General features: G+C 35.5%; 1 protein-coding gene across 4 annotated transcripts in view; it reads left to right on the top strand.

The window, feature by feature from the left end:
- The first annotated feature begins 1282 nt into the window (after positions 1-1282).
- Positions 1283-21564, top strand: part of LOC150084390 (protein quick-to-court-like) — a 122311-nt gene continuing 102029 nt past the window's right edge. For 2 of the 4 annotated variants that reach the window (XR_016547105.1, XM_090376029.1), the window contains exon 1: positions 1283-1563. Coding sequence is in view for 2 of the 4 variants with exons in the window: in XM_090376029.1 (XP_090232155.1) it covers positions 1562-1563 (2 nt within the window). In the remaining 2 variants the exon portion in view is untranslated. Of the gene's footprint in view, positions 1564-2326; positions 2456-21564 lie in introns of all 4 variants that reach the window. The other 2 variants (XM_090376028.1, XM_090376027.1) reach the window with 2 other exon arrangements.

Below are 21564 nucleotides of genomic sequence, written 5' to 3'. Positions count from 1 at the left end.
GTTGTAGAATAGACTGCTGAAGTTTGCCTTTAGCCAGCGGGTGGTTGATTCCTGGAATAGACTTCCATCTATGGTTGTGGAGGTTGATAGCTTAAATTAATTTAAGGCTGAACTAGACAAACATTTGGAGTAACCGGATGGGCGAAATGGGGAAGAGGTTTTTTTTTTTTTTTTTTTTTTGGCTGATACTGTATAAGCTTGCTTTCTTACATCATATACCTCAACTAATGCTAATGCGAAAAACTTGTTAAAAAGTCAAAGTTTGTTCTGTTCTCTGCATTAAGGCCAATGCGTTACCAAAGTAGTTTTAACCGTGCTCGTCTCAGACAACATGAGATCACATATTCATCATAAATCCACATGATTTTGTAGTCATTTTATATTCTGTTATATACTTTATTTTTATTTGATTAATTTATTTTATATTTTATTGTTATTATAAATTTTATATTTTAATGTTATTATAAATTTTAATTATTTTCGTAATTAATTAAAATTATTTATCAATATAATATAACTGTATTTTGATTTGTTTAATTATTAATTAAATATATTAAATTAAACTTGTTTTGGTAATTTAACATTATTAATTTTCTTCCGGTTATTGACAGATCACGTACTGGATATGATATTTTCATCCAACACGTTTGCATGCATATAACTTTTTTTTTTATGTAGAATGTGGTTGTTAATTTTTAATGGAATATTTATAATACTTTATGCGTTTTCCTGATAGAAACACTAAATACGGAGGATGCGGAAAGGTCAGGGAATGACCGCATATCCCCGGAGCAATACGGCAATAGTTGCTAATGCTCCTAAAAAACAAATAACAACAACCTGATAGAAATTGGACATTAATGATATTTTATGTTTTTATTTTGTTTTCAAAAATGAAATATATATGAGCATTAATTTTGTATATTTTTTTTATTTCAAAAGCCAAATAGCCACAAAAGAAGAATATAAATGTTCCGTAAATATATTATAAGATAAAAGTGTACTATGACTAAAAAATGTTTGGCAAACGCTGTCCTGGAATAACAAACGCGGACCTGTCGTGTATATTGTGAAACTGAGCCGTGCAACCCATTGTTTTCTTTTGCACTAGTGATTCGGTTAAACAGTTAAAATTGAGTTGTAAACTCTTTTGCCCGTCCATAGTGTTTTATTTTATTTATAAGCGTTTATTTATTTCTCGATAGAAGCTTTAAACGTTCCATGACATACTGTGCAAAATTTATGTTCCTGCTTTCACTTTCTACCACAAGGTGACTCTGTTGCGATGAAATCAGACGATCGGTTGGTTTCGCTGCAGTAGGTTGTTGTTTGTCGAAGTGATGTGAGTTACTTATGATAGCTAAATAACGATTTGATTTTCACCAGATGAAACTTAATTGAATTAATTTTCGCACTCCTTTCCCCATGAGTTTTTTCCTTTCTTTTCTCGCCGTCACAACGTTTTTTTGTTTAAATCAGTAAATAAATAAATTAACAAATAGTTCTTGATATCATATTCGAGGTTCCATCTGGATGCTGCGTTATTAAAAGGCAAACGTAAATGTAAGTAGTAGAGTAGCGAAGATTGATCAGTTAAATTACTATTAACAACAGGATGCTGTTATTATCATTATTTAACTTAGGCTGATCTGTTAAATTAGTATTAAGATTGGTAACGTGATTCAATAATTATTATTTTTATTGTTTATAATGAAAAAACTCGGAATGTTATTCCCCATTGTGGCCAATATGTTTCCGATTAACAACAAAGACAAGAAAAAATAAATGTCAGTTTTAAAACAATGAAAAATTAAACCGAATACTAAGTAGGGGGAAAATAAGACGAATAATATAAAGAGAACATTAAATAGTATGAAACAAACTATAATTTTCGTGTGGTGGGTAAGGCTGTAATTGCAAACGAAATTATGAAGATTATGTATTTATTAAAATACGTTTGTTTTTTTAATATTTTTTATTCATTATTTTGTACTGTATATGCTGTTTTTTTTTTTCGTCAGAGTATGAAATTTTGCTGCTTGCTTGAGATCATTTTATTATTTAATTTGTGCACAATAATAACGTTTATTAATTTCGAAATGATTATAGGTCGGTAATTACCCACTCGCAACACTACCAGAACTTGCAAGTTCGCGATTGGTAGTGTGGATATCTCATATGTTAAACAGCGCTTATTTTATGTTTCTAATTTGCTTATATACCCCCGAATCAGCCCTAGACTAGTTACCACTAACCATACACAGGGCGCTCATCCTCACAATCTAAAGGCAAATGTATGCTTTTTTTATTTTTTATTTTTTTGCAGCTCCAGTCTGTATGTACCAGGCTCCCCCGATGTACTGAATGCATAATACAGTGTCATGCAAACTGTTCCACGGACACTTATTAGGGTCCGACCGAAGATAGAAGCTCATCTGTCAATCTAATTCTGAGGGTGAGTTTTTTTTTTTGTTTGTTTTTGTTTTTTTTATTATTAATATTTAGGTGTGCAACAATAAAGCTAGGAATCCAAATGGGGCCGTGACCGAAAAAGTTCGCGTGACATCGGCTAGTGGGTATTCTTAATTACCTGAAGAAAAAAAAAATTCAGTATTATTTTCCAAGTGACGTATTCCATATTTTCATTTATTATTATTATTTATTATTATTATTTTTTTTCAAATACTGTACTACTTTACTATATAAGGACAAGTTCTGGACCGACTTGTTAAATTTATTTTATTTTTCTTAGTACAGTATAAAGCATATTTACGTAAAAGGGGCGCATTATAGCCTTAGATGCTAATGCGCCAATAAAACCAAACCAAACCAAAACGTAAAAGGGCAAATTGAAAACGTGCGATTTAAGTGAGCGAATAGCAAAGGCATAACTAAAAAATTCTGCGTCACGGTTTCTTAAGCCATACCAAATCAAACCGTCAAATTCCGTTAGTTTTACACCAATTGTGAATCACCATTTTAACTTTTTGGTATATTTGAATGGTTGAAGCAAACATAAAGCCAGTATTCAAAGACCAGTGGCATCTCTAACTAGGGCCTAAACACGAGTTCGTGGGCTCAGATACAAACCCACATTTGGGGTCTCCTGGCAGCTTAGTAATGGGCATAATTGAATTATTAGTAATCGACCAATTCAATGATCGAAACAATTGATTATCGAAAATAGCATATGTTATTAAACAAACAGTGGAGGTATTCGAACTGAGGTTATCAAAACAAAATTGTAATTCGGCCATGTCTACCACTCGGCTTCCCACACACTCACAGCGCGGGTGAGAATTCCGACTGTACTTCAGTATTCAAACATTGTAATTTACTCAACTTCAGTAATTTGGCAAATCTGTTTTAAATTCCAATAAAATAGGACAGTAGAGTTAATAGAAACTAAATAATTGACACATGACATTAAGTAATCGAAACTAATTAACTGTAGTTGTGAAGTGCGCGTAATCTGTTTAAACCAGTGAATTCGCCATGTCAAGAAATGATGCTACGAAACAATTCATACGGCCCAATAATGAGAGGGTTAAAAACGACGGGTTTTTCTTCCTGTCGAGCGTTCAAACCGGTGCGTTCAAACCACCGGTTTGAACGCTCGGCAGGAAGAGAATGTCCTCATTGAAGCAAAAGTTAACAAACAGGCCCCTGTTGGGGGATCCGAAATTGCATTTGTACGTGAGGGGGAGCCTTAATTCATTGTTTGATTCTGCTCAAATAGGACACTAAACTTAGAGAGCCAGTACGTGCCGTGGGACTAACGTTATCGTAGCCCCCCCCCCCCATTTCTCTTTTCTTAATTTGTGATAGTAGTTCCCATGCCCAGGGAAACAGACCTGCTCAACTGGAAGACTGTGAAACGACTATTATTGAGTCTCAAACAAGGATTGCTTAACGCATCGACAATTGCTGTTGGCGAGAATGTAAGTAGGCCATACACTCTCGAGCAAGTTTATCAAAGTTACACGACAGATTGGTTTGTAATGCAGGTCTGTGTGTGGGAGTATTAAAATTTTGTGCTGGAGCTTGTTGACCGTGCCCATCCACGATTAACCACGCTCCAGCAAGTTTGTCGAACTTGAGCACGGTCTAAACATATAATAAATATGGATGATTCTTCTAGGTTTTGATTGTAATGCAACACTGTAAATTAGCCCATTTTCATAACTGAGGGTAAATTTTACCTGTTTTTTTTTTTTTTTTTAACCAAACGAAAGGGGAAAATACAATAGCTAATATATCTTTATTCATTTTATTTCAATAATCATTACCTATGAGTCATATTTGCAATCAGCGCTTTGTCGTCGGCAGCCAATATTTGCAAAATTGGCTGCTGACGACTTATCAATACATATATTGTAGTGTGCAACAATGAGATTTTCGTGGTCCTGCTTATCGATTCATAATGTTTATCATTATTTATTATTATTAATTTTTTTTTTTCATCATTATTGGCCATATGGTGCAAGGAAGCCTGAGGCTTTTGCTGCACTAGGCAAAAAAAGAAAAGAAAAGAAAATTTCTGAATTACCCTGAGAGAGAGAAAGAAAGAAGAATATGATATCCAGCTCAAAATCCTGGGTATGCCAAGCCCATACTCACCAGACGTTAGCCTCTGGGGTTTCTGTATTATCGGTGACTTGAAATATTTCTTCAATTATTTAATTTATTCAACAAACATTAATCTTCAATTAACTTTAGCAGTGGCGAAATTACGAATTGTGGACCCTCCTACGGCGCCCTTCCTTGTTCTGAAAACAATGGTGCCACTGCCAGAAAGTAGAATTCATCTTCCAGCTGCTCTCACATGTTTACTAGAGGTGGACTGGATCAAAAATCCTTACCGGGGAAAACAAATAGAATGTAATGGAGGTCAGAGTGTAATATTGAAAATCACACAGGCCTCTGGTAAGCCTTATGGCCAGTCCGCCTCCGTGTATTACTGTCGTCTAGAAGAGTTTTTTTTTAGCAATTGAAACCGTTTGCAAATTTAAATCCTTCGCTGATCCCCAATACTTTTAAAACCCGTTATCATTAATAATAAGTATATTTGTACGAATTATTCTTTTACAGAACCCCATCTACATTTTCTGGCTGTCTTTCATAAAAAAAAAAATAATAAAATATTTAAGGACAAATAAATTCTCGATTTAACGTACCAAAATAAATAAGTACAAATAATTGGTACAGGAACCCTTAATGCATTACACCAGAGAAATCATAGATCGAGAATCATAAAATCATCTGTCATTAAAAATGTTTACTCTTAGAGTTCCACTGGATCCAGTTTGAAAGCCTCTAGAGCCGACATCACACTCAAACTGATTCTCGAGTTTATCCTTGCCGTCTTGGACATATTGCTTGCCTTTGAGATTTGAACCCTGATTTATACTAACAAGTGGCAAGTGACGAACAAACTGCCAATTATAAATGCCGGATTTACTTGATCTTGGGGTCCTGGAATTTAAAAAAAAAACTCCATTCTTTAGAGCAAAGTATCAAACTCAGAAGTGCTTTTACGCCGCATAAATGTTTCTAGGGGTGGCTCTATTTTGCGTATAGTAACAGGTGGCATTACTGGAAATATATTAATAATGTTTTCATGTTCACCTTGAGCAAAAATACACCATATAGTGACCATTCATGATGGTTCATAAGTTAATTTTTATTTAAAGATGATACACTAATATAAGATTTAAATGTCGCCATTTATTTTGGCGCACAATGGTCACAGATGCCGATGCGCCTAATGACTTTCAGGCCTGATGTAGCCGAGTGGTCAGGAGCGCGAGTGCAGTACAACCCGCTCTTTGAGTAGTCTGGGGTTCAAGCCCGTGACTGCTGAATACGATTAACAATTTGTATTGATTGATTTATTGTAAACTCCACTGACCTGGTGGTCGTGTCGGAGTATAAACAAGAGCATTTTTTAAATCCTAACCATTTATTTACTTTTTTAATTTTTTATTTATTTCATATAGGTTTAACCTGTTAATCTGTGAAAGTTGACAACGCTCGTGCAGAAGGGGGGGGGGGGGGGTACCGGCGAGTCGCTAGTTTGGCTTGTCTACCTTGGTTCGGCATCCCTGGAGCCATTGCACCTCAATGAACCCGGCCTTGCTGAGAATCCCGGATTTCAGAGTACAGATATTAAAACGATTTTGAGAAACTGAGGAAAAGCTGAATAATAAGGATAATTACTAATAGCTTACTGCAAGCGATAATAAAAATGAATCGAAATAATCGGCACGGCAGACGAAAACAGTTAGCGCAGAAAACGCGTTGTCAAAGAAAAATTCTCGAAATAGTCACTACGGCCAAATGAAATTTGAATTGTCAAATCATAATGTTTGATAATTCAAATTTCATTTGATACAAGAAAATTTGAATTGTCTTATATCATAATGCTTGTGATACTGCCTTAAAAGTAAGAGTTGTGTGTTTCATTATTTTTTGCTTATCTTTTTTCAAAAGCATTTGGATTTTCAGAATTCGTAGGTTTTTTCATTTGCAAGTTTATTTTAACCCCGAACCGGTCCACCTTTTTTTTAAAGATGTAATATGTGAAATTCAAGAATGTTCTTTATTAGATATCTGCTAAAATGATATGCACGTCATTTCCACTTAAGTGTATAACTTCATACGTTGCTATGCCAAAACTGATATTCAAAATAAACCACTTTGTGGATAATATGAAAAATCAACCGGAGTTAGCGTGACCGGACACGGTGTTAATAAGGAAAGTGTTTATTTATGTAGTTGACGATTAAAAATAAAAAAAAAAACACACTGTTAAAAGCCAGTATCATTATTGATATGCATTAAATAATTTGGTTTGAAGTTTATTCTATTTTTAACAACCGATTTGACCGAGCAATTGCGAATCAACTTGGATACCTCACTAGTTTTAATTGCAAATAAGCTGTGGTCATGTAAAACATTAGCGAGTTATACTGGAAATGTATTCTGTTGATGTTATTTCAATATAATTGACTTTGTAGCTGAGTGAGGAATCACTATCCATAGAGAATGAGGTAATTACTACCCACACCTCCTTTGTTTTCCCGTGCTGTTACAACCATCCCCCCCCCCCCCCCCCAACAATGAAAAGGCTCGATTCGCCCTCAGAATGTCTTGGATTATGTACTGCCAGCGACCTGAGCTTGGACTATGGTGGAAAAAAAAAAAAAATTTAATGTAACTTTCTTTACCCCCTTTCCTTCGATCTATAGACTAGCGGTCCCAGATAGGGCTGAAGGATTAATGCCTACCCGTTATGATAAAACTAATGTGTGCCTTTTTTTTTTTTACTGCTGCATTGTGATTAAACACCACCGATTGTGGGGACTCCCCTCCTTTCAGAAAATCCTGCGACTGCCACGGTTACGGTAACGTATATGTGTGGGAAGACGATCGAGTTGGTCTGCGCTGCTAGCAGCTGTGCGGTAAAGCTTGCGTCTCCGCAGAGAAACTGCATTGCGTCGCACAGGCTGATAGCATTCGTATTCATAGAGTCGGCTCTAAGCAGATGGAGAGTATATATATATTACTCGGCGCCTTCTTGTAATGCGATTTCAGGTTATAAGGGCCGAATGTTAAATATATGAATGCCTTATTCCATTAATTACGTGCGCTTAGTTATTTTTTTTTTTTCTTTACCCAATCCTTTCTGAAATTAAAACACTTTTTGATAGTGTTATGCGAAACGATAGCCAAATTTCCGGATGTTGTTAACCCGATTCGCGTCCGTTAGGTGTTGAGTTAAATTTTATGTAAAATTATAGCTTAAAAGCTCCTAGTTATCAAGGTTATAAATAATTTAGTTACTTTGAAGATAACACCTCAATGCAAAATTTCTCTTTATACACTGTATGGCCTCTGCCATAAGGGTGTAAAACTTAAACTTTTATTGGAGCCGATTTTTTTTTTTTTTTTTCCTGTTGTACCGGCATAATCTAGTAATAGGCTTGGCCACATACGTTTCCCTGCATGTTTTGTAGCTAGTCACAAAACCTATTCGTGAGCATTTTAGAGATAGGATTGCCAACTTATGGGTACTTATTCTATTTAATATTTTTTATAGGTTAGAACACAACTTATGAACAATTCACAAATTGTAATGCAATTTTTTTTACATGTTTATCATCCCCCTTCCTGTAGCACTTCAATGGCCATATCTGGCTTATTGGAATTCCCCCAGTAGTCTGAACCGTTGTGGAGATGCCCTTTTTTGTAATTAATATTTGTAACTTGGCTGTACACGAGTATAAATGCTTTCAACAATGAGTGTACTCAATGCTGATGGCATCATTCCTCTCTCAAACCACACATGCATGTGAGGGGGCATAAATTTAAATTGAGGGAAGATGGTTTCAAACTCCCACTTGTTTGTATCAGGATTAAACTAAAAATGCTTAGTAGAATTTCATAAATGATCTTGCATTTTTCCTGTGTTTGCATGATAACTAACATATTTCCAGAATTTTCAGTGGAAAAATCAAAGAAAACATTTATTGACAGCTACTATGCAGTTTTAACTGTGTAGACTGAGTGGACACAGCTAAAATCATTGAAATTTGTGTGGGTCTCAAACCCCAAGCACATGGTTCTTGATTAATGAATTATTGCAGAGAAATTTTCTTTTGCAATTATGGCAGAAATACATGTATGTAGTATATCTACTTCTCTCTGAGCTTCATGGCAGAGGTAGATACATTAATTCCTCCTACATATTCATCATAATCTGATTTATCCTTCTCAGAATTTAGGAATAAAGCCTCATTCTAAGAAAATTTTAAACTAAAGTGTAGCTGCCTGTTCTCCAAGTTTATGATAGAGGATCAGTCTTTTTGACTCCATTTGATGCCTTCTCTGTTTTGTTGTCATAACATATTTCATAATTTCGTTTCTCCATCTTAATGCAAAAAGTTTTTTCCATCTTTTCCTTTTCACAAAAAAAAAAGTAAAATTGCATTAAAGTCTAAATGTTTAAAAAAAATTCTGTAAATTTCGTATTTTTGTTAATGAAAAAGTGTGTAATAAACTCTTTAAAATACTTGCTACAGTTGTGTTTTCCATAAATGGGGGGGGGGGACGCCTACTGTTTTTCATTTCCACTGCAATGTATATTGTTTGTTTTGTTTGGTTTTTAGGAGCATTGGCAACTAAGGCCATGTTGCTCCGGGGATATACGGTGATCATTCCTCACCTTTCCGCATCCCTCCATATTTGGTTGTCACGGGCTCGAACCCCGGTCTAATCAAGAAGCCTGTGCTACGCACTGCTGTTCCTGCCCACTTGGCTATGGAGGCGCCGCAATGCATTTTATACAGCTCAATGATACCCTCAATTTGGAAAGCACTAATGATTAATAAAAAGTCAGTAAATAAAAAGTCACTAATATCATTAAAAGATTTATTTTGAAAAAAAAAAAAAAAAAAAAGGGCTGGCAAAGCCTAAACTTACATTTCTGATAAACTATAAATGATAATTGAAACACTACTCTCTCTCCTTAAACACTACCACTTTCCTTAAAATATTAAAGGTTGCATTCCTTTTCAATCATAATTATAAAAGGCCAATGAGTGAGACAAAGGTTATAAATGTCAATGTTTTGATCAATGACAAACTGAAAAGTAGTACATCATAGCATTTATGGTAAACTTGACTAAAGTGTGTTATACATACAATGAAAGAAAAACTATTAGTGTGCTGCTACCAGTGTTACAGCATCAAATATTTTGTATCACTATGAAGAAATTTGGCAAATTGTAAATTTTCTTTGTTGGCCAGCTGACTTTCTATCATGAATTACAAGACTGCAAACAGGGCCGGCACTGATATGTAAGGCTTTGTGCAAACAGTTTTTCATCACTTCTTCAATGACCTAACTGTTAATTTGAGCCCTCAGACCCAGAAGCATTATAATAGTCACTGTTTATGAAGGACAAAAAGACAAAAGTAAAGATGTTGATACTACATATAACAACAACCTTTCACCATATAAATGCTTTAATAACAAAAATAATGTTACAAGAAAAATATCATTTTTTATATTATGATTATAAAGATATTTCTGACATTATGGTTATAAAGATATTTCTAACATATTTTTAATACAATATTGTAACTTTTCTGGCTTTTAAACTGGCAAACATTTTGATTATATTACTTAAATCTAATTCTTCTAATACTTCACTTTCTATAGAATTGTTGATAAATTAGATAATCTCTCTTGTGATATTGAGGATCTTAAATAATTTTTTGTTTTCTTCAGTTTTGAAAAACATCATTTGGCAGTAGCAACTGTTACCGGTAATGACAAATATATTCTTAATGAAATAGCAATGTTTGGCAAAGAATCAACTAAATGATTATTGTAAAGAAAATTCAAAACATCCTTAGGTGTCATGTTTTTATTTAAGAAACATTGCAAAGATTTTATTTCTTTGAATAGAGATACACCATCTATATCACTACCCCTATTTGAGTAATCTGTTAGTTTTAGTTGTAAATCTTTACAATGTGTTAGGATTTCACTTTCATCCCAATCCGATCGTGTACTTAATTTCAATATAACTGTAAACATGTCATTATATTCTTCTAAAAATTTAAATCGCTCACACAATGACATTAAAGCAGAATCTATTAATACTAAAAAAAAGGATGTTTTAAAATTTAATTTTGGATCTATGATGCATTCATCTATTGATTTGTAATCAAAACACTTTTATCTTTGTCTTGTACTGACAGGAAACGTTGGTTTGATATCTATGTCTTATGTGATTTGAATCATACAACTTATGATAGATTCAAATTATTCATCTGTTCTAAATTCATTTAAATCATCTCTAATTTTTTAAAAATTTTTCAGAGTTTTGCTCAGGTTAAAATTGGGACTCTGTAGCATTTTGCTAATGACATTAATTTTACTCAAAATATCATGCCACACAATAACGGAACAAATAAATTTAAATGATTTTAATTTTGATATCTGTGTTTAGCCTGAAATCTTGTGTCCATATCTTTTGTTGAATCATTTGCAATTTCTTTTAAAGCAAGATATATTACTTTGGTCTGCCATTTTAAAGGTCTAATTGCTTCAATTCGACTTTCCCATCTAATATTAGATAATGGTTTGTGTTAGTTTTTTTACATATTTAAGTAAAATACTCCATTGCTTTGTGGATACAGAAAAGAAATTGTAAAATTCTTGAACTACACTGAAGAAATTAACAGCTTCAAACGAAATTTTTGTAGCATCATTGACGACTAAATTAAGACTATGGGCTGAGCAAAGAACATAAAAAGCTCTAGAGTTAGTTTCTAGTATTTTTTGCTATAACCCGTTGTATTTACCCCTCATATTAGGGGTTTACCCCTCATATCGTATCCTTGTCTGCGAAGATTTTGAATGTCCAATTTTAGTCTATAAATATGACTTAAAATAAATTCATAGAATCCCTGTCCAGTTGTGTCATCTACAGGAAAAAAAGCCTAAAAAATGTTCTCTGATTCCATTTGTGCTTGCTTCTTTATTATAATGTACGAAGTGGATTATAATTGCCATTTGTTCGACACTATTTATATCAGGCATTGTGTCCAAAATAATAGAATAATATTTTGCATCTTTGACCATTTCTATTATATTTTGGCCAATGGCATCAGAAAGTAGTTCAACATTTTGAATTTGATGTCCCAAATAATGAGCAATGTTTTTTGAAGTTGAGCTTTGAATACGGTGTAAATGTTCTGCCATAACTGCATCAAATTTTGAAAAAGCTTCTATTAACTTCAAAAAATTGCCATTATTATTTTCATAACTGTTCAGATGATCCATAGAAAGCTATAGATTGTCAGGCTAAAAATTGTACTGCATGAATTATATGTTCAATTATTCAATTCTGTAGTTTTTTTCTGTCTCATACAACTTCTGTTCTCGAGAATCAATTGTGATATTTTTTGCTAAATTCATTCAAAGTTAAGCAAAACTACTACTATTTTTGATATGAGATTCACTTTTTTCATGTTTACTTAAAATATGTGACAAATGTTACCAGTCTTTTGCATCCAAATTCATTATTAAGTTGCGATTTGCCATCTCCAAAAAGTTTGCAATACAAACAAAATACTGAATCTCTTGAAACTGAGTATACTGGACATAATCTCAATACTTTTTCTCCATTTGGAAGTAACCTACCATAATAAAAAGCAGAAAATTTCCTTTCTAAATTATCTCTTGGAAGATCCCATTTGATTATTTGAGAAGGAGGATGTTCGACTAAATAGTCTCTTTGGTTCATTGTTAAAAATTTTGGCAACTTCCCTGGGTCCTCTAATTGGAAGAACTTTTAGAAACGTCAATTTCTGTTTGTTTAATCGATTCTGGAAGAGTAGTAGTAGATGTTGATGGCACACTGTTGTATTTGCATTTCTGTTCTACTTTTTTATTTTTATTAGCTATAGGGTGCAAGAAAGCCTGAGGCTTATTCTGCACCAGCCAAAAAAAAAAGTTACCGAGAGAGAGAGAGTCAAAGTCAAAAGTAGAAGGGAATCACCAGAAAGAGAAGAATGATGATATCCAGCTCAGGACCCTGGGTGTACCAAGCCCATACTCACCAGATGTTGAGCCCCTACTTGTTTTTTTCTGGTTCTGTTTGATCAATCCTATCAGGGGCTCACATTTGGTGAGTATGGGCTTGGCACACCCAAGGTCCTGAGCTGAATATCATCATTCTTCTCTTGGTGATTCCCTTCTACTTCTGATGCTCTCTCTCTCTCTCAGAAAATTTTTTTTAGTTGGTGCAGCATAACCCTCAGATTTCCTTGCACTATATGGCTAGTAATAATAATGAATAATAATAATCAATCAATTCTGAAAGAATAACAGTGGACTTTGATGGCATACTCCATTGTTCTTGCACTTCTGTTCCACTTCCTTCTTCAAATGATTTCAGAAAAATGATGATCATCAGCCATTTTCAATCCACTGCAGAATGAAGGCCTCTCCAGCAACTTTCCAGTTCCTTCTGTTTTGTGCAATGGCCATCCATTTACTACCCACAAACTTATGAATTTCATCCATCCATCTCTGCCGTTGTCTTCCAGGTTTTCTTCTGGCTCCTCTTGGGTACCATTCCGTTATTTTCTTAGTCCATCTGTCATCGTGTCTTCGAGCTGTGTCCTGCCCAAGACCATTTTAGTTCTTTAGTTTTGATAAGAATGTCCTTTACTTGAGTTTGTTGCCTAATCCATGTGTTTCTCTTCTTATCTAACAGTCTGATTCCCAGTATAATTCGTTCCATTCTTCGCTGTATAGTTCTCAGCTTCTCTTCCATTCTTTTGGTGAGTCCCAAGTTTTACTTCCATAAGTCATGGTGGAGAGTATACATTGGTTCATTATTTTACATTTCAGACAAACTGGGATATTGCTCCTCAGTATGTGACTATATTTCCTGAATGCTATCCATCAAAAATTTATTCTCCTCTTGACTTCCGTCCATTTATCATTATTACAGCTAATAACTTGTCCCAGATAAGTATCTGACTCCACCTTTTCAATTACTGCTCCTTCAATCATTATATCCCTTTCTGTGGCATACTTGTTCATCGTTACTTTTGTTTTAGCCATACTCATCTTTAGTCCAAAATCCCTACTAACTGAGCATAACTGATTTAAAATTTTCTTTTAATTCTTTGGGATCGTGGCTTATGCTGTATAGTTCCATTCTTCGCTGTATAGTTCTCAGCTTCTCTTCCATTCTTTTGGTGAGTCCCAAGTTTTACTTCCATAAGTCATGGTGGAGAGTATACATTGGTTCATTATTTTACATTTTAGACAAACTGGGATATTGCTCCTCAGTATGTGACTATATTTCCTGAATGCTATCCTTATGACCACAGTGTCATCTGCAAATTGTAAATGGTTTAGGTACTTTCCAAGTTCCTTGTGACGACCGACTAACTGGTTAAAATAAATTTTATTAAAATAAAAATGATATATACATAAGATAAAACAGAAATAAAATAAGATAAAAGCGTTAAAATACAAAAAGATAAGAGTTAAAAAAAAAAAAAAAAAAAATATATATATATATATATATATATATATATATATATATATATATAATAAAAGTGTTAAAATACATAGATAGCAGCTTTCGAAGCGGAGTGCCTCTTCATCAGCTGGTGTGTTAATGGTTACAATAGCACAAGTCAGCTGGGCATGATCATGTATCATGAGTCTGGTGTTGGTAAAGCAGAATTACGTACACTTGATGATCGTCAGCGCTCATCACACTGCAATACAGTACATTCTATAATAGGGTGTAAGTGTACTCCCCTCGTCCGATTCATAGTAATATTATTGGTGGCTATGTGTAGTGCTTCAAGCCATGAGCACTGGCGGTAATCACGTGAACAGTCAACGATTTCAATATCCCGCTGGGGATCAAGATTGTGCTGCTCAACCCAATAATGTTCAGCGACTGCGGACTGTTCAGAATTAGCGGTTCGTTGAGCCACCTCATGTTCAGAAACCCGATCTTTTAATCTTCTACCAGACTCACCTACATAACACCCCCCACAATCCGGACATGTAATATGGTATATGGAACCTCTCTGTAGGAAAGGAGGAACTGGTGTTTATACCTTAGAAATAATAGATTGTAATTTCCTCCCCAGAAATTGCACACATCATATATGATGGTGATGCAAAATCTTAAAAAGATGTTCCGATACGCCCGGATAATAGGGGATGTAGGCAGTAGAGATAAATTGATTGACGCGAGGCGGATTACATTTCTTAAGAACTTCGTGAGCCTGAAGCTCACATCTATCTAGAACATGAGGTGGATAGCCGCAATTTGAAAGCTCCGCCCTAATTTTAGGAATCTCCAACTGCCTGTCATTAGTCGAACTAGAGTCCATCCAAGCGTGGGAGAATAAGGTGCGAGCAGCACCACGTAAATGACCAGGAGCGTGCGCAGAGCCATAATTGGTAAATTGGCCTGCACACATTGGTTTCCTAAAAACGGAAGTTACTAAATGCGCATCCACACGCTGGACTAACACATCCAAAAAAGGAAGGGTATTATCAACCTCTAGTTCAATCGTAAATTGAATGACGGGCGACAGGGAATTGAGATATTGCAGCAGCCCAGATTCTGATCCCTGGGGTACAATTGTAAAAATATCGTCAACATAACGACACCAGAAAGTGATAGGAATAGGTAAGTTCAAGAAAATCTGACTCTCAAGTTCCTCCATGGCGATATTAACCACGATAGTACTAACAGGGGCACCCGTAGCTGTGCCTTGTATTTGGTAGAACAGAGTCATTGAACGTGATCACGCTTCCTGTTAAACACAGATTTAGAGCAGTACAAATATCATCTGTAGAGAGCGAGGTTCTATCTCCCAATGTGGTATCCCTGCTCAAAAGACATCTCACACAGGCAATAGCCTGTTGTACAGGAACAGAAGTGAACAGAGAAACCACATCAAAGGAGACCATAACATCGCTCTCAGAAATAATAAAATCTATAATAATATGCAGAAAATGCATACTACTAGAAACAGTGTAAACAGTTTTCCCAACAAGGGGTGCTAATAACTTTGCAACATGTTTACAAAGTTCATACGTAGGTGTATGACAACAAAAATACGTAGGTATGTGACAACATGTTGTGAAGTTACTGCTCTCAATCTGTGTTTAACAGGGGGCATGATCACGTTCCATGACTCTGTTCCGCCAAATACTGGGCACAGCTATGAGTGCCCCTGTTAGTCCTATCATGGCCAATATCGCTGTGGAGGAACTTGAGAGTCAGATTTTCTTGAACTTACCTATTCCTATCACTTTGTGGTGTCGTTATGTTGATGATGTTTTTGCAGTTGTACCCCGGGGATCAGAATCTGGCCTGCTGCAATATCTCAATTCCCTGTTACCCGTCATTCAGTTTAACGATTGAACTAGAGGTTGATAATACCCTTCCTTTTTTGGATGTGTTAGTCCAGCACATGGATTCGTGTTTAGTAACTTCCGTTTTCAGGAAGCCAATGTGTGCAAGCCAATTTACCGATTATGGCTCTGTGCACGCCCCTGGTCATTTACGTAGCACTGCTTGCAGCTTATTCTCCTGCGCTTGGGCACACTCTAGTTCAACTAGTGACAGGCAGTTGGAGATTTCTAAAATTAGGGCGGAGCTTTCAAATTGCGGCTATCCACCTCATGTTCTAGATAGATGTGAGCTTCAGGCTCACGAAGTTGTTACAAAATCTAACCCGCCTCGCGTCAATGAATTTATATCTACCGCCTACTTCCCCTATTATCCGGGCATATCGGAACGTCTTGTTAGGATTTTGCATCACCATCATATACGATGTGTGCAATTTCCGGGGAGGAAATTACAATCTATTATTTCTAAGGTGAAAACACCAGTTCCTACGGAGTGGTTCTGTATACCGTATTACGTGTCTGGATTGTGGGGGTGTTATTAGGTGAGTCTGGTAGAAGATTAAAAGATCGGGTTTCTGATCATGAGGTGGCTCTGCGAACTGCTAATTTTGAATGCTCCGCAGTCACCAAACATTATTGGGTTGAGCAGCACAATCTTGATCCCCAATGGGATATTGAAATCGTTGACTGTTCACGTGATTACCGCCAGTGCTCATGGATTGAAGCACTACACATAGCCACAAATAATAGTCCTATGAATTGGACGAGGGGAGTACAGTCCTATGAATTGGACGAGGGGAGCACCTATTATAGAATGTATTGCAGTGCGATGAGCGCTGGCGATCATCATCACCTGTACGTAATTCTGCTTTACCCACACCAGACTCATGATACATGATCATGCCCAGCTGACTTGTGCTGGGCATTTGCTTGTAACCATTAATATATACTGAAGTACACCATTCACACACTAGCTGATGAAGAGGCACTGAAAGCTACTATCTATGTATTTTAACGCTTTTATCTTATTTTATTTCTGTTTTATCTTACGTATATATCATTTTTATTTTAATAAAATTTATTTTAACCAGTTAGTCGGTCGTTGCAAGAAACTTTGATGATTTTTCAGTCTTCTTTCATTTTTTCTTAGGTTTCTAAGAACTTGTTTAAAGAACCTGACAGTTGGTTGCACAATTCCTCTATTTTGAGCACTAGATAATTTTGTTGATTTTTTTCTCGGACATCTAGGGTAAATAGGAATTAGTTTATTATTTAATGAGCAGGAAATTGGAATTTTTTTTTTTTTTTTTTCAGAAAAGAGAATTCTTAGCTACTTAAAATAAAAACGAAGGGATTATAGTCATTCAAAGTAAATTTAATTTTTAAATTTCGAAAATTGAAAATTTATCTGAATTTTTGAAAAATTTGTTTAACAATCTGTTATATTAAAAGTATTTTTTTATTATTTTTCATATTTATGATTTTTCATAATTTTAAAAAATTTTCAAAATTTTATAATTATGTCAGATTCAGTAATTCTTTTGTTATTTTGAGTTCAATTGAATTTCAATTCTTATAACTAATGAGAGAAACTGAAAAAAATTATAAAATTTTACTTACCACGAGGAAAATTAATAGGAATTCACATAAACAACTATAAATATTAAATAACAAAAACAATAATGCTTGATAAAGAAAATTGCTCTGTTTTTACTCCACCAACTAGAAATGTTGAGTAAGGACAATTGCAGACCTATATATATATATATATAGAAAATAGATCTTTAACGGATTTAGTACTGATAACAAGCTGCAATTGTTTTTCCACGAATCTCTGTGCCCAATAATTAGTAAATATTCTATAAAATTGCATAAATAATGTAAATTAACATTATTGTTTAATTTAATGTATTACTCTAATGCATTAGGGCTTAAAGCCTCAAGCTGCGAAAGTGATTAGACTACATGTATTTTAGTGCAATTGCATCATTTATACACAGCTAAATAAAGATTAGCAAATTTGCAATAGCGGCATCGTTTAAGTTGCATCTTGTTCAAGGTTTAGGCCAAAATGGATGTCAGATGAACTAATGAGGCATATGGCAGAGAAGAAAAATGCATGGGATACTTACAAATTAACACATGACACAGAAGCCTATGATAGATACAAGTTGATATGCAACCAAGTTACAAAGGAGGTTAGGCAGGCGAAGGCAGATTACGAGAAATCCTTGGCAAGGGATGCAAAGAAAAACAGCAAAGAGTTCTTTACTTATGTAAACTCTAGAAGGAAAGGGATGAATCAAATTGGTCCACTTGATATTGATGGGTCAAGTGTTGATGATCCTGCTCAGGTGGCTAACAAACTAAATGAATATTTTGCATCGACATTCACACATGAGGAGTTATTCAGCGAGGGGAATGCCAGAGGTGTATTCAACTCTAGCAGTAAGTTACAGAATCTTGAAATAACTGGGAGTAAAGTGGAGGAGAAACTGTTGAAGATAAACACAAGAAAGGCACCCGGGGTGATGGGATCTATCCAGTTATATTAAAGGAGGCAGCAAAGGAAGTAAGCAAACCCTTAGCCATAATTATGAGAGCTTCCTTGGACTCAGGGGAGGTACCCATAGACTGGAAATGTGCAAATGTGACCCCAATTCACAAAGGAGGATCAAAGGCTGACACAAGTAATTATAGACCTGTGAGCTTGACTTCTGTTCCAGGAAAATTAATGGAGGCACTGGTTAAAGACGCACTGCAGGATCATTTAGACAAGACTTCAGTTATAGCTCAGACACAGCATGGTTTTGTTAAGGGGAAGTCTTGCCTGACCAACTTGATTGGATACTATGATGCAGTCACAAAAGAACTGGATGCAGGGAATAACTTTGATATTATATACTTGGATCTTAGAAAGGCTTTTGATACTGTTGCACATGGAAGACTGCTACACAAATTGGAGCAGTGTGACATTGGAGGCAAATTGCTGCTATGGATAAAGGGGTGGTTGAGGGGGAGAAGACAGAGAGTGGTAATCAATGGACACTGCTCATCGTGGACTGATGTTATTAGTGGAGTCCCTCAGGGCTCAGTGTTGGGTCCATTATTGTTTTCTGTATTTATAAATGATATTGATGATGGTATATCGGGATTAATGTCCAAGTTTGCAGACGAAACAAAGGTTGGCAGGGTTGTGAAGGACACTACTGACACTATGCTTCTGCAACAGGATCTGGAAAGGTTGAGCAGATGGGCTGAGAGGTGGCAAATGAAGTTTAACATTGACAAATGTAAAGTACTACACATGGGAAACAGCAACCCCAGAGCAACGTATCAACTCTATGGTACAACACTGACAGTGGTAGAGAATGAAAGGGACTTGGGGGTGGTTGTGCAGGCAGATATGAAGTTCTCTGAGCAGTGCAGACGGGCTGCAAGAGTAGCTCATGGAGTATTGTCAATGATATACAGGACTTTTTCCAGCAGGGATAAGGAGGTGATTATTCCATTGTATAAGGCGATGGTCAGGCCACACCTAGAGTACTGTATACAGGTCTGGAGGCCTCATTTCAAGAAGGATGTAGAGCTGCTGGAACGAGTACAGAGAAGGGCAACAAGATTAGTGAATGGAACAAAGGGGTGCTCTTATGAAGAAAGGCTTAAGTTTTGCAAATTACAGTGTCTGGAGACTAGGCACCAGCGAGGTGATCTGATAGAGGTGTATAAAGCCTTGAATGGTTTAAGCATGCTCAATGCTGATGGGATTCTTCCTCTAGCTCAGAATAATCACCTGAGAGGGCATAAATTCAAATTGAGGAAAGACAGATGTAGGATAGACGTGCGGAAATTTGCCTTTAGCCAGCGGGTGGTTGGTTGGTGGAACAGACTTCCATCCCTTGTGGTGGAGGTTGATAGCCTAAATAAGTTTAAGGCTCAGCTGGACAGGTATTTTGAACGAACAGAGGGGTGAAGTGGAAGTGGTTTTTTTTTTTTTTTTTTTTTGGCTGATGCTGCATAAGCTTGCTTTCTTGCATCAAATGCCTCTGCTAATGCTAATGCTAATCTCATATTGCGAATACCTTCACGACAAGTTGCCATGACATTGCACTACTTCAAATAAGTAACGCTTCACCCAAAGGAGAAGACTGTTGTTACTTATTCTCAGTGGATACCACCACCACCACCACACCACCCAGATGGCACCGTTTCAGGGCTATTTGGCCCTTCTTCAACGATGCCGCTATTGCAAATTTGCTAATCTTTATTTAGCTGTGTATAAATGATGCAATTGCACTAAAATACACAGTCTAATCTCTTTCGTAGCTTGAGGCTTTAAGCCCTAATGCTTTAGTCTTAACTTATATCATACACCATCAGGCATCTCTCATATTGTGAAGATATACTTCACAACTGTTTTGCCATCATTACATCACTTGGGTACCTACCCACCCACTGAAGAACGGCCAAATAGCCCTGAAACGGTGCCGTCTGGGTGGTGGTATCCACTGAGAATAAGTAACAACAGTCTTCTCCTTCGGGTGAAGCGTTACTTATTCGAAGTAGTGCAATGTAATGGCAACTTGTCGTGAAGGTATTCACAATATGAGATGTAACTTAAATGATGCCGCTATTGCAAATTTGCTAATCTTTATTTAGCTGTGTATAAATGATGTAATTGCACTCAAATACACATAGTTTAACGTATTATTAAAAAATAATTTTATTATTATTATTTTATAACATTTTTCCTACGACCACGTATAAAGTACAGTACTAATTTTTGGCAAGCATTTTATTAGTGTGTAAAATATCACTTTTTTGATACAGTACCTAAAAAGTATTTCAGGCACTGGTGTGTGTGAAATAAATCAATATGGGCGCCACAAATGGCAATTATATGAAATATCAACAATTGCACTGATCAGTTTGTATTGATTTAAATTTTTTTATTATAATTTGTAAGAATTATAATAAAATTTGATACTGAATCTAATAATTCATTTGATATGTTTGCATTTTTATGATACCAGCATATAGTTACAAAAAAATACTTATTCTCAATTGCCAACTCTTATTAGTCATGTCAGTTATACATGTAATTATAATTTATTATCAGTTATTGCGATCTCAGAAAAAATTTTGTATGTAATACGTGTGTAAAGGGCTGTTTTTGATCTTGTGCTACCATTTTTGTGTTCGACTAACGCCTCGTGTATACCTTTGCACTCAATCAAAAATGCCTCCTTTACATATTTATTACATAAATAACTATTTCAGATATTTCATATGTTTATATTTTATATACTTATTTTTTATATATTTACATTTTATTATTATTATTATTTGAAACCCAATTTGGCACCCCTCTTTAACTGGCACCTTTGTGCTGGGCACAATCTGCACACCTGCTTGTGCCGCCCCTGGCCGCAAAATGCACTTCTTTGCAGCAGTCGAAATTCTGGTGACTCTAAACAGAAGTCGTACGTAGCAAGTTTCTAGCTCAGTTGTTAGAAGCATTAAGTAATATTTTATTTTAGCATAATCATATTTGGATAACCTAACTTTTCAATATCATTGAAGACAAA

Source organism: Mastigoproctus giganteus, chromosome 6, assembly GCF_048544385.1.
Source record: "Mastigoproctus giganteus isolate SK-2022 chromosome 6, ASM4854438v1, whole genome shotgun sequence".
Lineage (NCBI taxonomy): Eukaryota > Metazoa > Arthropoda > Arachnida > Uropygi > Thelyphonidae > Mastigoproctus > Mastigoproctus giganteus.
The sequence above is the reverse complement of the archived record's forward strand: the minus strand, read 5'-3'. Positions and strand labels throughout refer to the sequence as shown.